The 17222-nt window shown below is 52.1% G+C and overlaps 1 protein-coding gene across 2 annotated transcripts; it reads left to right on the top strand.

Moving 5' to 3' along the window:
• The first annotated feature begins 920 nt into the window (after positions 1-920).
• Positions 921-16817, top strand: LOC142249192 (uncharacterized). Of its 2 annotated transcripts, none has more exons than XM_075320796.1 (2): positions 921-1068; positions 15045-16817. In XM_075320796.1, the coding sequence occupies exon 2, from the start codon at positions 15158-15160 to the stop codon at positions 16373-16375; it is 1218 nt and encodes a 405-aa protein (XP_075176911.1). In that variant the 5' UTR covers positions 921-1068; positions 15045-15157; the 3' UTR covers positions 16376-16817. The 2 variants fall into 2 exon arrangements, with proteins under 2 accessions (XP_075176911.1, XP_075176912.1); XM_075320797.1 differs by having other exon boundaries at positions 921-1072.
• Positions 16818-17222: the final 405 nt, after the last annotated feature.

Genomic DNA, 17222 nt, shown 5'->3' with positions numbered 1-17222 from the left:
ACAGCTCCAGGGGCCAGCACATACAGCACCGGGGGGCAGGGCATACACCTAAGGGGGGAGAAGCCCATACAGCTCCCCAGGGCCCATAAATCGGGGGCGGGGAGGGCACATACCTCTCAGGTCACGGTGGAGAGGGGGCCCACAAAGCGCCGGAGAGGGGGCCCACACAGCGCCGGAGAGGGGGCCCACACAGCGCCGGAGAGGGGGCCCACACAGCGCCGGAGAGGGGGCCCACACAGCGCCGGAGAGGGGGCCCACACAGCGCCGGAGAGGGGGCCCACACAGCGCCGGAGAGAAGAGCTGTGCTGGGGGTCGCTGGCTGGCACTGCAACTCCTTCATCTGTGGGACTGAGCAGGCCGGTCGGTAGCTCCGCCCACAGATGAAGTTCAAACCAGGAAGTCTGCGCGCCTTAAAGGGACAGCGCTGCAGATTCCTGCCGAGGACTGCGGAACTCGGCCCGGGGGCAGCAGAACTAAGGCGAGGGGGCCCCGGCCAAGGGGCACCAGAACTGACGAGGCCGAGTGGGCCCCCCTGGCTCTCCAGGGCCCCGGCATTTGCCCAGGTATGCCGCGTGCTGACGCCGGCCCTGACTTTGAAGGTGGCTACTTTAGTTACGTATTTCATTCCACATGTGTGAATTCATAGTTTTGATGCCTTCAATGTGAATCTACAGTTTTCAGAGTCATGAAAATAAAGAAAACTCTTTGAATGAGGTGTGTCCAAACCTTTGGTCTGTAGTGTGTGTGTGTGTGTGTATTTACAAATTAAATATGCACGTGTTGGATTTTTTGCTGCTCTTGAAGCATGGCATGATAGGCAAGTTCCCTAAACTACAATTCCCAGCATCCTCTGCTGCCTTCACATGCCTCTTTGTGCTGTGACTACTCTGAGATGATCTGACAACACGTGATGAGGAGGGAGGAAAGCCGAGCCCCATATCTGATGTTGAATGTGACCTTTCATCTCGGAAGGGAGGGGTTGTAGACCTGCCGCTGACAGGAGAAACCTCCAAGACTTTCTAACAGGAAGGAGAGTCCTAACCCCCCCAACAGCTCGATTACCAAATGGCAAGTATGAGCTGTGCGACTAGTGAGTGTGAGCGGTGTGACTAGTGAGTGTGAGCGGTGTGACGAGTGAGCTGAGTGTGCAATACAGCACATGGATTATGGTGGGGATTGATGAGCTGCAGGTTGGGCTTCACTTCCTGGTCGGTGGCCATGTTACCAGGTCAGATTACAGAACCTTCCTCTGCAGGTTTAGAGAAGTATTCATGAGTTTTGTGTCTACCCCAGAAGTGAAGCTGCTCGTAGAGAGAAGAATCCTCCCCATCTATGCAGGAGTGAGGCTGCTTTACACGAGACGATCTATCGTGCGATAGATTGTCGGGGTCACGGTTTTTGTGACGCACATCCGGCATCGCTGGCGACGTCGGGCTGTGTGACACCCCCGAGTGACGCAGTATCGCTCACAAATGGAGAATCGTGTACTCGTCGCTCGGTTTCATAATCTCGTTTAATTAAAACTGCGCCGGTTGCTCATCGTTTCCGGGGTAGCACACGCCGCTCCGTGTGACACCCCGGGAACGATGAACAGCAGCTTACCTCCATCCCGCGGCACCCGCCGGCTATGCGGAAGGAAGGAGGTGGGCAGGATGTTTGTCCAGCTCATCTCCGCCCCTCCGGTTCTATTCGCCGGCCGCTGTGTGACGTCGCTGTGATGCCGAACGTCCCTCTCCCTTCAGTAAGAGGATGTTCACCGCCCACACCGATGTCACACAGCAGGTAAGGGCGCGTGACGGGGGTTAACGACTTTGTGCGCCACGGGCCCGTGACGCACAAACGACGGGGGCGGGTATGATCGATCGTGAAATTGCACGATAGATCGTACCGTGTAAAGCAGGCTTTAGGCCTAAGCCACATGGCAAGAAAAACAGTGCGAGTGGAGTGCGATAAAACATTGCATTCCCCTCGGACCAATATTAGCCTGTGTGTCAGCACACATGAGCGATTATTTTCTCAGCCCTAATAGGACCGAGAAAACAATGGCAGCTTGCTGCGATTCTAATGCGAGACTCTTTTTCTTGCTCCCATTCAAGTGAATGGGGCGAGAGAAAAATCGCACTGCACTCGCGGTACACCGGTGTAATGCGAGTGCAGAGCGAAAATCGCAATAGCTGGCAACGGAGGAGAGAGGGAGATAAATCCCTCCCTCCCCTCCTCAGTGCCGGCCCACCCCCCGCAGCTGAGGTCCGCTCGCACGGGCTGACTTCAGTAGCAGGGACACTTGCATGACACTCGGCTCTGCTGTACTGCCAGCGTGAGCAGAGTGTCATGCGAGGGGATCGCAGTAATCCCCGTGTGGCCCCAGCCTTAAGGGCACTTTACACGCTGCGATATCTGTATCGCTAGCGAGTGTACCCGCCCCCTTTCGGTTGTGCGTCACGGGCAAATCGCTGCCTGTGGCGCACAACATCGCTAACACCCGTCACACGGACTTGCCTTCCCTGAGACATCGCTGTGGCCGGCGAACCGCCTCCCTTCTAAGGGGGCGGTTCGTGCGACGTCACACGGCAGCCGTCCAATAGAAGCGGAGGGGCGGAGATGAGCGGGCGGAACATGCCTCCCACCTCCTTCCTTCCTCATTGCCGGTGGACACAGATAAGGAGATGTTCGTCGTTCCTGCGGTGTCACACATAGCGATGTGTGCTGCCACAGGAACGACGAACAACCAGCGGCATGCACCACCCACGATATTATGAAAAGGAGCGACGTGTCAACAATCAACGATTTTTAACGTTTTTGCGATCGTTAATCATCACTCCTAGATGTCACACGCTGCGATGTTGCTAACGACGCCGGATGTGCGTCACTAACGACGTGACCCTGACGATATATCGTTAGCGATGTCGCAGCGTGTAAAGCACCCTTTAGAGTAAGCACACATGAAGAGAAAAACAGAGCGAGTGGAATGAGATAAAAAAATCGCATTCAACCTGCACCCATGTTACTCGATGGGGCAGCTCCCATGATTAATTATTTTCTCAGCCCTAATCGGACTGGTAAAACAATCGCAGCATGCTGTGGGCGCAATCTGATTTGTTTTCTCTCACACCCGTACAAGTCTATGGGTGCGAGAGAAACATTGCATTGCACTCACATTGCACCGGTGTAATGCAAGTGCAGTGCGGGAATCATAGCTGATTACTCCCTCCCTCTCCTCCGCAGCGCCCGCCCCAATCCTCCGCGGCTGTGCTGTGATCGCAGGATTGCAGCACGGTGGCATGATACGCGGCTTACACTGCAGCAGAGCAGGAGTCGAGTGTCATGCAACTGATTCGCATTAATGCCCGTGTGGCATTACCCTTAAAGGTGTTGTCGCCATAATCTAATATATAAAGCTGAATGTGTGTGTGTGTATGTCCGGGATTGGCATCCGCACCGTCGCAGCTACAGCCACAAAATTTTGCACACTCACACTTCTGGACCCCGAGAGCGTCATAGGCTATGTTTTGAGGGGAAATTTTAACCCCGCTCTTTACAGTTATTCGCCAAAAAACCTGCCTCCATTAAAGCGAATGGAGCTCGGAGCCACAGTGCAGCCAGAACTTCAGGAGAATGCGCAGCCACGCCCTTATATGGAATGTTGGCGAGTCACAATGGAGACAGACACAAAGAGACAGACACAAAGAGACAGACACAAAGAGACAGACACAAAGAGACAGACACAAAGAGACAGACACAGACAAAGAGACAGGCTGACAGGGAAATAGACAGACGGGAAAGAGAGGGAAAGAGAGACAGGTTAAGAGACAGACACAGACAAAGAGACAGACTGACAGGGAAAGAGAGGGAAAGAGACAGACAGGGTAAGAGACAGACAAAGACAGGTGAGGAAACAAATAAAGAGACAGACACAGGGAAAATGACAGAGATAGATAGACAGACACAGGGAAAGAGACAGACAGACAAAGAGAGAGAGAGACAGAAAGATATATACAGAGGGGGAGACAGACAGAGAATGGGAGAGAAACAGAGAGACAGTTACTATCCCGGGCAGCGCCGGGTGCTATGTTGTGAGGCGAAATTTTAACCCCGTGCGTTCCAATTTACCAATCAATTTTGCCCCTATCTATATAATGGGGAAAAAGTAAAACGAAAAGTGTTGGGGGCAAATTGACAGCGGCCAGATGTGAACAAGGGGGACTTAAAAAATGAGGCGATGGCACCAAAGAGTATATACCGTACAGTTGCTAAGGTGGGGCCCCGACATGGGATACTCACCACACTCGGGGATATGAACACACACACAATGCGCCACACACTACCACGTGCTTGAACACATATACCACCCTCAGCACACATCTCACCACACATACACCAACCTCACCACATAATCGCCCTAAACACACACAAGTCTGGTATTATCCTGCAAAAATAAAAATCTGATTAATAAGCAGCCAAACTACAAGAACAACAAATGTACCACATAGGAAATCCGGCAGCTGTCAGTCACATGACCTGTCTATATGTGTATGTGTGAGCTAATATATACTGTCAGGGGGGAGGGCTTTCTGTTGCCTGGAGATTTATCAGGCTGCCAATAGCAACCAATCACAGCTTAGTTTCTATTTTGCTACAGTTAATTAATCTGAGCTCTGATTGGTTAATATAGGCAACAATTTAATAATTACATTTCTATCTATTTGTTTTGTGGTGTTCGTGTGCAGAATACATTTTTGTTAATACATTCTATTTTGTTAACAGCAGTTATTAACCCGGGCGAAGCCGAGTAGTACAGCTAGTACAATATATATGTGTAGCGCCTCTTTGAGTCGGGGTAGAGAGCGGCTATTTAAGAATGCGACCCTTCCGTCACATGATTGCTCGGTCAGTTGAATGGATGACACTAGTGATGAGCGAGTACTAAAAAGCTCGGGTGCTCGAAGCTCGGGCCGAGCCTCCCAAGATACTCGTGTACTCGGCCCGAGCAACGAGCCCAATGTTATCCTATGGGAGACCCGAGTATTTTTGTGAAATGACCCCCCGGCAGCATGGAGAAACCCTAAAAATGTCACAAAAGTCTCAGAAGAGTGCTCAAATGACATGGCAACAGCATGGGGAAGACCCCTTGAAGCATTTATCACTGAAAAGTCACAGCTGTGAACAATTTTGTCCGCGTTTTACGCCATTTTTACGGACTCACCAGAAAACCTTCCAAAATGACCCCAAAATGATTTTTCATGGCGGAAATGTTAAGGGCACATACCCAATAGTGAGATAGAGCTGGTGTATGTTACTTTTTGAGATTAATACATGAAAGATTTTACGTGAAAACATTGTGTGGCACTCCGATGTCCCTGAGAAGAGACGTACATGAAGGCCTCTTGAGTCTAATGTGCCCATTTTGAGGAAGTGAGTCTTTGTAGTATTTTCCTTTGCCAGGGCAGTCCAAAATTGTGAGGTTCACCAATGCCCCTGCATACAGACGTGCATGAGGGCCTGTAAACCTGAAGTGCCCATTGTAAGGAAGTGGGTCTATTGTAGTATAGCCCTTAGGCAGGGCAGCCAAAAATTGGGAGGCTCCACGTTGTCCCTGGATAGAGACGTGCATGAGGGCCTGTAAACCTGAAGTGCCCATTGGAAGGAAGTGGGTCTATTGTAGTATAGCCCTTAGGCAGGGCAGCCAAAAATTGGGAGGCTCCACGTTGTCCCTGGGTAGAGACGTGCATGAGGGCCTCAAAACATTAAGTGTCCATTGTCAGGAAGTGGGTGTATTATAGTATAGCCCTTAGGCAGGGCAGCCAAAAATTGGGAGGCTCCACGTTGTCCCTGGGTAGAGACGTGCATGAGGGCCTCAAAACATTAAGTGTCCATTGTCAGGAAGTGGGTGTATTATAGTATAGCCCTTAGGCAGGGCAGCCAAAAATTGGGAGGCTCCACGTTGTCCCTGGGTAGAGACGTGCATGAGGGCCTCAAAACATTAAGTGTCCATTGTCAGGAAGTGGGTGTATTATAGTATAGCCCTTAGGCAGGGCAGCCAAAAATTGGGAGGCTCCACGTTGTCCCTGGGTAGAGACGTGCATGAGGGCCTCAAAACATTGTTCCCATTGCAAAGGAGCGGGTCTCCTGTCGTTGTAATGTCCATTCTGCAAAGAATGGGCGAAAAAATTTACCACTGGGGGTATACCTGAAACAAAGGCCTAAGTATTGCAATTTGTAACGGTCATCATCATGGTGGCGCATGAGGAGAAGGAGGAGCAGTCCAGCGATTATCCAAAGTCCAGAAGTGTGTACCCATGGGTGAGTGGAGGTACATGGCAAACTTTAAATTCCGCTCTCATTTGCTGGTGGTGTGGTGAAGTCTGGCCCAATCCAACCCTTGTTCATCTTGATCAGAGTCAGCCTGTCAGCATTTTCAGTTGACAGGCGGGTGCGTTTATCTGTAATGATTCCACCTGCGGCACTAAAAACACGCTCTGACAAAACGCTAGCAGCAGGGCAGGCCAGGACTTCCAAGGCGTAGAGAGCCAATTCATGCCACGTGTCCAGCTTGGATACCCAATAATTGTAAGGCACAGAGGAATGTCGGAGTACAGTTGTTCGATCTGCAAGGTACTCCTTCAGCATCTGGGCAAACTTAGGATTTCTTGTGGCACTACCCCGCACCTCAGGGGCTGTGGTACGTGAGGGGCTGAGAAAACTGTCCCACATCTTAAAGACTGTTCCCCTACCTCTGGCGGATTGGACTTGTGCCTCTCTCGGCTGTACGCCTCGGTTGTCCACTGATTCATGACCTATGCCGCTAGCGTTTTGTGAGGGGAATGCTTTGCCTACTTCCGTGACTATGGCCTTCCGGAACTGCTGCATTTTGGTTGACCTCTCCTCCACGGGAATAAGAGACAAAAAGTTCTCCTTGTAGCGTGGGTCTAACAGTGTTACCAACCAGTAATGATTGTCGGCCAAGATGTTCTTAACGTGAGGGTCACGAGACAGGCAGCTTACCATAAAGTCAGCCATGTGCGCCAGACTCTTAACAGCCAGGACTTCAGTAGCCTGACCAACAAGATGACTGAACATGCTGTCCTCCTCCTCCTCCTTCTCCTCATCTACCCTGTCCTCTGGCCAGCCACGCTGAACCGAGGATATGACTGGTGTGCATGTCATATCCTCAATTTGGCCGGAGAGTTGCTCCATGTCTTCATCCTCCTCCTCGTCATAGTCCTCCACTGCACGTTGTGATGAGACGAGGCTGGGCTGTGTGTTATCATCACCCACACCCACTACTGTTTCTTGCTGCAACTCATCGCGCTCCGCCTGCAATGCATCATGTTTGTTTTTCAGCAGAGACCGTTTTAGAAGGCAGAGTAGCGGTATGGTGACGCTAATAATGGCGTCATCACCACTCACCATCTTGGTGGAGTCCTCAAAGTTTTGGAGGATGGTACATAGGTCTGACATCCATCTCCACTCCTCAGGTGTTATGTGTGGAGTTTGACCCATTTCCCGACGGCTTAGGTGATGCAGGTACTCAACAACTGCCCTCTTCTGCTCACATATCCTGACCAACATGTGCAGAGTTGAATTCCAACGCGTGGGGACATCACACACTAGTCTGTGAGCCAGAAGATGCAAACTGCGCTGAAAGCCGGCAAGGCCGGCTGAAGCAGTAGGTGACTTTCGAAAATGTGCAGACAGGCGGCGAACTTTTACCAGCAGATCAGACAGCTCTGGGTATGACTTTAGAAACCGCTGAACCACGAGGTTGAGCACATGGGCCACGCATGGAACATGTGTCAGCTGGCCTCGCCTCAAAGCCGCCACCAGGTTCCGGCCATTGTCACACACGACCTTTCCTGGCTTTAGGTTCAGAGGTGTGAGCCAGTGATCTGCCTGCTGTTTCAGAGCTGTCCACAGCTCTTCTGCATTGTGGGGTTTGTCACCTATGCAGATTAGCTTCAGCACAGCCTGTTGCCGCTTCGCCGAGGCAGTGCTGCAGTGCTTCCAGCTTGTGACTGGTGTGGAGGGTACAGTGGATGAGGATGCGCAGGAGGAGGAGGAGGCTGAAGAGCATGACATTCCGGAGCTGTAGAGTGTGGGTGAAACACTGACTGAGGTAGGGCCTGCAAACCTTGGTGTGGGAAGGACGTGTTCCGTCCCTCGCTCAGACTGGGTCCCAGCTTCCACAATATTAACCCAGTGTGCCGTCAACGAGATGTAGCGGCCTTGCCCACAAGCACTTGTCCACGTGTCTGTGGTTAGGTGGACCTTGGGTGAAACAGCGTTGTTCAGGGCACGTGTGATGTTTTGTGACACGTGGTTATGCAACGCGGGGACGGCACACCAGGAGAAATAGTGGCGGCTGGGGACCGAGTAACGTGGGACAGCTGCCGCCATCAGGTCACGGAATGCTTCTGTCTCCACCAGCCTAAAAGGCAACATTTCCAGCGCAAGCAGTCGCGAAATGTTAGCATTTAGAACTGTGGCATGTGGGGTGTTGGCAGTGTATTTGCGCCTGCGTTCAAAGGTTTGCTGAATGGATAACTGAACGCTGCGCTGGGACAAGGACGTGCTTGATGATGGTGTTCTTTCTGCGTAGGCAACTGCAGGTGCAGGAGTGGAGGAGGCTTGTTCGCAGGCAGCATGGACAGGGGATTGGCTCGCATGCACAACCAGCGAAGACGTAGCAGTGACATCAGCAAGCACTGCTCCTCGACTCTGTTGTACTTCCCACAAAGTCGGGTGCTTGGCTGACATGTGCCTGATCATGCTGGTGGTGGTCAGGCTGCTAGTTTTGGTACCCCTGCTGATGCTGGCACGGCAGGTGTTGCAAATGGCCTTTTTTGAATCATCTGGATCCAACTTAAAAAACCGCCAGACTCGGGAAGACCTAACATTTGTACAGGCACCTTGTGTCGTCGTGTTGTTCCGGGGAACGGTTGCCTGGGGCCACCACCCTGCTTCTTACTGCCTGTTGTGATGCTACGCCTCCCTCCCCCTGTGCACTGCTGTCCTCGCTCTGCATATCCTCCTGCCAGGTTGGGTCAGTTACTGGATCATCCACCACGTCGTCTTCCTCTTCCGCACCCTGCTCCTCCTCCTGACTTCCTGACAATTGTGTCTCATCATCGTCCACCACTTGTTGAGACACGTTGCCAACTTCGTGAGAACGTGGCTGCTCAAATATTTGGCCATCTGTACAGACGATCTCCTCATGACCCACTTCAATATGAGCTGGCGAGAGGCCAGAATGTGTGAATGGAAACGTGAACAGCTCTTCCGAGTGTCCAAGTGTGGGATCATTAATGTCCGAGGAGGACGTGTACTCAGCCTGGTGGTAGGAAGGAGGATCAGGTTCAGAAATGTGCGGTGCAGTATCACGGCTACTGACACTTGACCCATACCTCCCAACCGTCCCGGATACAGCGGGACAGTCCCTCTTCTGAGCCTTTGATCCCGGGTCCCGCCCGTGAGGCTGTTTGTCACGGCTCCACCCACCCACTGTAGCCCCGCCTCGCTGTTTCTCCCTTCTACTATTCATTACAGAGCCGAGCGCGCACCTACTCCTGTGACTGCTGCTGAGGTATGAATCACCCCCTGCAGCAGAGCCCCCCCCCCCTGCAGCAGAGCGACCCCCCCCCTGCACCAGAGCCGACCCCCCCAGTCCCGGAGCCTGCGTTTGTCTGCAGCTGTTCTCTGACTCCCCGTGTGCGGCTTCTCACTGCTGCAGACACACGGGAATCAGGAAGCTGAGGAGACCGTGCAATCAGCACTTCTCTCTCCTGCAGATAGCAGTGACAATAACCTATGCAGAGTGACATCTGCAGGCTTCTATTACCGATCAGTGGTCTCCTGCCTGTGGAGCAGAGCTGCTGGGTCCTAGCTTCCCAACAGCTTCAGCTCTGCTTTATCCTGGCTCCCCTACCAGTTAAAGGGAACATGTCAGCAGAAATTTCACAATAAAAATAAAAGATTCCCCTCTGCAGCTCCTGGGCTGCTTCTAGAAAGGTTCCTGTTGTTATTGTGCCCCCTTTGAGACCTACAAAAATACTTTATGAAGTCTTACCTTTTTGTATGCAAATGTGTTTTTATGGTCACGGGGGCGGGCTGTCTGGCGTCCGTTATTCCCCCTCCTGCCGCTTTACGCAGTCCCCCATTGCTCATTTACATACACAAGGACGCCTTCCTCATGTAACTGTCCTCCCGAAGTTTTGCGCATGTGAACGCTTTTTCAGGTGATTGCGCAGGCACGAGATTATGGGCGGCGCTGTGATTGTCATCAGCAGCGTTAACCAAGTACCCGCCCATAATCTCGTGCCCGCACTTTTCCCTCTGACTCCACCGTTATGCGCAAGTGCTGGCCATATGAACCATGTTACCTATTACTGCTTGCACGAGATTATGGGCGGGTACTTGGATGACTTTGCTGATGACAATCACAGCGCCGCCCATAATCTCGCGCCCATGATAATAGGTAACGTGGTTCATATGGCCAGTGCTTGCACATAACGGTGGAGGCAGAGTGAGAAGCGCGGGCACGAGATTATGGGCAGGTACTTGGATGACGCTGCTGATGACAATCACAGCGCCGCCCATAATCTCGCGCCTGCGCAATCACCTCAAAAGCGTTCACACTTTGCACAGTGCTTACTCCCGCGAGAGTGGCACTGGGCATGCACAAAACTTCAGGAGGACAGTTACATGAGGAAGGCGTCCTCATGTATGGAAATGAGCAATGGGGGACGGCGTACAACGGCAGGAGGGGGAATAACGGACGCCAGGCAGCCCGCCCCCGTGACCATAAAAACAGATTTGCATACAAAAAGGTAAGACTTCATAAAGTATTATTTTAGGTCTCAAAGGGGGCACAATAGCAACAGGAACCTTTCCAGAATTCATCCCAGGAGCTGCAGAGGGGAATCTTTTATTTTTTTTGCTAAATTTCTGGTGACAGGTTCCCTTTAAAGGGAACCTATCAGGTGCAATCTGCACTCAGAGCCAGGAGCAGTTCTGGGTGTATATTGCTAATCCCTCCCTAACTGTCCCTGTATACACCAGCATAGATAAAGGCATCTATAGAAAAAGTATTTTTAAAGAGCTTATATCTTATGCTAATTAGCGCGGGGACTAGTCCCAAGGGCGTTACTTCACTTGGCTAGTCGGCTCATATAGCGTGTTAGTACTCACACAGGGGCGTAATAACATGCTAACATGCTATGCGAGCCGACTAGCCAAGTGAAGTAACGCCCTTGTGACTAGTCCCCGCGCTCATTAGCATAAGATATAAGATCTTTAAAAATATTTGTTCTTGATCTCTTTATCTATGCTAGTGTATACAGGGACGGTTAGGCAGGGATTAGCAATATACACCCAGAACTGCTCCTGGCTCTGAGTGCATATTGCACCTGACAGGTTCACTTTAAAGGGAACCTGTCACCAGATTTGGGGCCTATAAGCTGCGGCCACCACCAGCGGGATCTTATGTACACATTCTAACATGCTGCATACCTCCCAACCGTCCCGGATACAGCGGGACTTTCACGCTTTACGTTGTTTGTCCCGTTGCCACGGGCGGGACGGCCGGCTCCCGGGCTCCGCCCACCCACTCTCTCTCCGCCTCCCTGCTTTTCCCTCCTACCATCCTAGTAGACGTGGCATAGAGAGGAGCGCTGCCTGTGCTGCTGCTGGTACAGTAAACTAATCTCCCCAGCGCTGATTTCCCTCCCTCCCCCCTCACCCCCTGCCGCCTGTCTGTGCGGGCGCCCCCCTGCCGCCTGTCTGTGCGGGCGCCCCCCTGCCGCCTGTCTGTGCGGGCGCCCCCCTGCCGCCTGTCTGTGCGGGCGCCCCCCTGCCACCTGTCTGTGCGGGCGCCCCCCTGCCGCCTGTCTGTGCGGGCGCCCCCCTGCCGCCTGTCTGTGCGGGCGCCCCCCTGCCGCCTGTCTGTGCGGGCGGCCCGCCGCCTCATTGTGCGGGCGGCCGGCCGCCTCTCTCTGCGGGCGGCTGGCCGCCTCTCTGTGCGGGCGGCCCGCCGCCTGTCTGTGAAGGCGGCCGGCCGCCTGTCTGTGAAGGCGACCGGCCGCCTCACTGTGGCTGCCTGCGTGTCCGTGCTGGAGGCCCGCCGGCTGCCTGCGTGTCCGTGCTGGAGGCCCGCCGGCTGCCTGCGTGTCCGTGCTGGAGGCCCGCCGGCTGCCTGCGTGTCCGTGCTGGAGGCCCGCTGGCTGCCTGCGTGTCCGTGCTGGAGGCCCGCCGGCTGCCTGCGTGTTTGTGCTGAATGGGTGTGGATGGGGAGTGGATATGGGCGTGACTGTGAAATGGGTGTGGTTAGGGGGCGTGGCCTAAAAATTTGCCGCGACGCGCTACGCGCGCCGCAAACTTTGTCCCTCTTTTCCTTCTTTAAAAGTTGGGAGGTATGCTTGACCGTGTGGAAGACAGAGTGTTTGTGGTGGTGCCAATCTGACTGGAAGCATTATCTGCTATCCAACTAACAACCTGTTGACACTGGTCTTGGTTCAAGAGCGGTGTACTGCTGCGGTCCCCAAGAATTTGGGACAGGACGTGCGAGCGACTAGATGTGGCCCTTTGTTGTGGCGAAATTAGAGCTTGCCCACGACCTCGGCCTCTGCCTGCACCACCATCACGTCCACTTCCTTGTTCCTTGCCAATGCCCTTGCGCATTTTGCAATGCTGTGCACTGCTGACGTGTATATTCACTATTTGTGCGTTATATCAAAGTTTGTGGAAATTGCACACAAGTGCACCTGTACGCTGCCACCAACAGGCACACACGTGCGGTTTTAAAAACCAAGCACGGACGCAATAAGAACCTAACAGGTTTTTTTGGGGAGCGACAATTACAGACAAGTCAGACACTATCTGGACTGTTTTACACTGTGTACACCAGCCCCAGATATGATGAAGGCTGGTATACGGTCACCACTACCCTGCCTGCCTGCCTGCCTGTATACTGGTACAATAGTCCTGACAAGGACTCTTCTGATCACTAGCCTGTATTCAGACCTGGCTATACCCTGCCTGTATATAGCAACAATAGTCCTGAGAAGGACTCTGCTACTGTACTCCGACCTGGCTATACCCTGCCTGCCTGTATACAACTAGAATAGTCCTGAGAAGGACTTTTGGTCACACTGTTTGCAGCCCTGCAACTGAAAAAGCTATAAAGGGCCGCAAAGCTTTCCCTGAATCAGCGACACTCTCCCTGCACTCACTGTCTGGATAGCTGTGAGCAGAGCACAGCGCGCCGGCCGGTATAAAGGCTCGGTCACGCTGTGCAGGCCGGCCAATCACTGCAATTCCACAACTAACAGGGCTGTGGCATTGCAGTGGTCTGCCAGCCAATCCCTGCATGAGGGCTGGCTCTCAAAAGAGCGCCAACATGCAGAAATGAAGACCACGAGTACAGCACGAGTATCGCGAGATTACTCGGTCCCCGCCGAGCAGCCCGAGTACAGCGATACTCGTGCGAGTACCGAGTAGTTACAAGCATGCTCGCTCATCACTAGATGACACCAATTAGGGTCTAGTTCTTCAATTAGTCATTCATTTCCAGGAAGAATAGTAGAGGAAACCCTCTATTCAGAGTTCTTAGGCTGGGGCCACACGAATACTACTGCGAGTGCATCGCACGACACTTGGCTCCCGCTCTGCTGGAGTGTAAGCCGAGTGTCATGCCACTGTGATGCGATCCTGCGATCACGGTACAGCGGAGAGGAGGGGGTGGGCACTGCAGAGGAGAGGGAGGGACTAATCTCCCTATCTCCTCTATTGTCAGCTGATTCGTATATCGCGCTGTACTCCGCTGTAATGTAAGTGCAGTGCGATGTTTCTCCCGCACCCATAGACTTTGTATGGGTTCAAGAGAAAACAAATCGGATTCCACCCACAGCATGCTGTGACTGTTTCCTCGGTCCGATTAGGGCTGAGAAAAAAATCGCTCATAGGAGCGACCCCATAGAGTAACATTGGTCCAAGTGGAATGCTTTAATTTGGGGGGGGGTTGTGTTTTCTTTTAATCGCCCCACACTCTCTCTGTTTTTTCTCACCCTGTGTCCTTAGCCTTAAAGGGTTTGTCCACTACTAGGACAACCCCCTCTGGTTCCACGTTTCCCTCAGGTAAAATAATAAAGCCTATACTCACCTCCCGTATTGGAACCCTTTCAGCGGTGTCCGGGATCGCAATGGGGTTGTGATATCACGTGAGCCCCATGTCCAATCAGCGCCAGCTTCTTTCTCTCCACCTTTGGACCAAACAAGGTAATCAACAGGAAGTGAGCGCTGCAGCTGTGCTCACTTCCTGTTGATTGTTTGGTTGGTCCGAAGGCGAGGAGAGAGAAGCCGACGCTGATTGCACACAGGGCTTGCGTGACGTCACAACCCCAACGCGATACCGGATGCCGATGGAAGGACGCCAGTATAGGAGGTGAGTATAGTATTTATTTTACCTGGGAGAAGCATGAAGAATCAGAAGGGGTTGTCCTAGTTGTGGACAACCCCTTTAAGAATTGTTCTAAAACTGGTCAGAAAAGTTTAAACAGGATGTAGCCATCATGTCGAATTGTAATAAGTCCTTTTTTGAACTTCTGCTGAGTTTTTACAGAAGCCGCAGTTACTTGTCTCACAATCTGTCAGTCGTGTCTGTATGGAACCTTATCCATATTGTGACTGCTGATGGCAGACCATGTAACCAAACTCCTCATTTCGTCTCCTCCAGAAATATATGACATCTGGACCCGTAGCTCCGACCATCAGAAATGTACGGCTCTGATTCACTGGAGGAGGCTCAATAAGGAGTTTGGAAAATGGTGCAGAATTTCAGTCACCTATATATTAATATGTGCGCCTCCAAGAACATGCTTAACTGTAAAGTGGCCCATTCCTCATAAGTCCCAAAAAAGTCAGAATTGTTGCATAAAATTTCAGCAGTAAATCTGTAGAAATCCAGAGAAATTCTGACAGTTGTACGGATTTAGTCACTGGTAAATCTTTGTGGTGGATCTGAAGGAAGTAATTTCTTTTCTTTTTGCTTACAGTCAAGGCACGGTATGTTCTGAAGATTTCCTGTGATGTCGATGCCCATCACGCATTTAGGGGACGAACTGGATCCTAATTAACACTTTAGTGACATTTGATTCTGTAGATAACGATGCTGGAACCAAATGCCAGCTACGACTTGGACGAGCCACAGACGCTTCGTTCTGATCTACCACCCTATGGGATTCTGGTCGCAAGATCACCAGACACAAACTCCACATCATCTGTTGGATCTTATTCATTGCAGATCAGTAGATCACATAGTGGAGATCTCGTAACGGGGAAACAGCAGAACCAATCCAAGGTGAATGGTGGCCTCAAAAGTCAACCTTCACCTACTGGGTCAGACCCTTCAGATGCATCTGACCTGTCATGTGCCGTAAACCAGACAGCAGCTGCATCAAACACCCTTGGAGAGACCGAAAGCGCAAGAAAGGCGAAGGAACATAAAGGCGTCCCACCTGCAGAAGATATTGGTGACTACCCTTGCCCACCTGAACTATCTAATAATGGTGCAGTATGCCATGCCCGGAGCGCCCATGTAGGCACTATACTGCCTAGTCCTACAGGAAATCTAGCTGTTTTCTCTGTTTCTGATTTGCCCCCATCACGCTCTGATTTACCCCCCACTGTCTCTCATTTGCCCCCATCTCGCTCTGATTTACTCCCCTCTGTCTCTAATTTATCCTCTTCTGTCTCTGATTTACCCCCAGCTCTCTCTGGTATACTCCCTTCTGTCTCTGATTTATCCCCCTCTGGCCATGATTTACCACCCCCCTCCTCTGTTTTACCCTCTATCCCCTCTTCCGTAAAGTTTTTCAGCTTTGTCATTCTACACGTCCAAGAGGATGAAGAGGAAGCTCAAAGAATGTGTGATATTCTGAAGAAACTTATCATCGGGAATGGCACAACGTTTTGTGAAGGTTTTGAGATTGCAGGACGAAGTCCTCTCACGTGCCTTGAAGACGCTGTGGAGAATTCTGCCTATATCGTTCTTCTGCTCACTGACAGATTTCAGTCCAAATGGGGGCAGTTCCAGACCTGTGCCGTCCTTATGAACTCCATCCAAGACCTAAACAAATGCGGCACTGTCATTCCTCTTATTCCAAGGTTTAACTCTATAATATTACGTGACTTGCCTTTACATCTGAGAGCACTAACTCGATTAGAGGAGAGTTCTACTGCCTTTGAGACCCGAGTGAAAAAAACATTCAAAGAAAATGTGATCAAAACCCAACGAGAAGAATGGGAAAGAGATCAGGCAATAAAAGCGTCCCAAAAAAGACTAGAAGATGCTGAACGCCTGTCTAATGCTCTGGTGGAGATATGACGTAACGAGGAGGGGCTGCGTGCTGTCACTGCTCGTCTCTCTGAACAATTATCACTGCACCCAACCTAAACGTTATCAGGGCAAATGTCCATCATTGAGAACCACAGTGCAAGAAGTATCCAGACAGGATACCAAAACAGCATGAATGGGCAGTGCCCAGCAGACAAACCCCTGATGTAACAGACCGAGAATAGGTGTGCCCCCGGGAGAAGAGACAGAGGATAGGTGTGCCCCCGGGAGAAGAGACAGAGGATAGGTGTGCCCCCGGGAGAAGAGACAGAGGATAGGTGTGCCCCCGGGAGAAGAGACAGAGGATAGGTGTGCCCCCGGGAGAAGAGACAGAGGGTAGGTGTGCCCCCGGGAGAAGAGACAGAGGGTAGGTGTGCCCCCGGGAGAAGAGACAGAGGATAGGTGTGCCCCCGGGAGAAGAGACAGAGGATAGGTGTGCCCCCGGGAGAAGAGACAGAGGATAGGTGTGCCCCCGGGAGAAGAGACAGAGGATAGGTGTGCCCCCGGGAGAAGAGACAGAGGATAGGTGTGCCCCCGGGAGAAGAGACAGAGGATAGGTGTGCCCCCGGGAGAAGAGACAGAGGATAGGTGTGCCCCCGGGAGAAGAGACAGAGGATAGGTGTGCCCCCGGGAGAAGAGACAGAGGATAGGTGTGCCCCCGGGAGAAGAGACAGAGGATAGGTGTGCCCCCGGGAGAAGAGACAGAGGATAGGTGTGCCCCCGGGAGAAGAGACAGAGGATAGGTGTGCCCCCGGGAGAAGAGACAGAGGATAGGTGTGCCCCCGGGAGAAGAGACAGAGGATAGGTGTGCCCCCGGGAGAAGAGACAGAGGATAGGT

This window comes from Anomaloglossus baeobatrachus, chromosome 8 (assembly GCF_048569485.1).
Source record: "Anomaloglossus baeobatrachus isolate aAnoBae1 chromosome 8, aAnoBae1.hap1, whole genome shotgun sequence".
NCBI classification, from domain to species: Eukaryota; Metazoa; Chordata; class Amphibia; order Anura; family Aromobatidae; genus Anomaloglossus; species Anomaloglossus baeobatrachus.
Note: the sequence above shows the minus strand (reverse complement) of the source record. Positions and strands in the feature narration are given on the sequence as shown.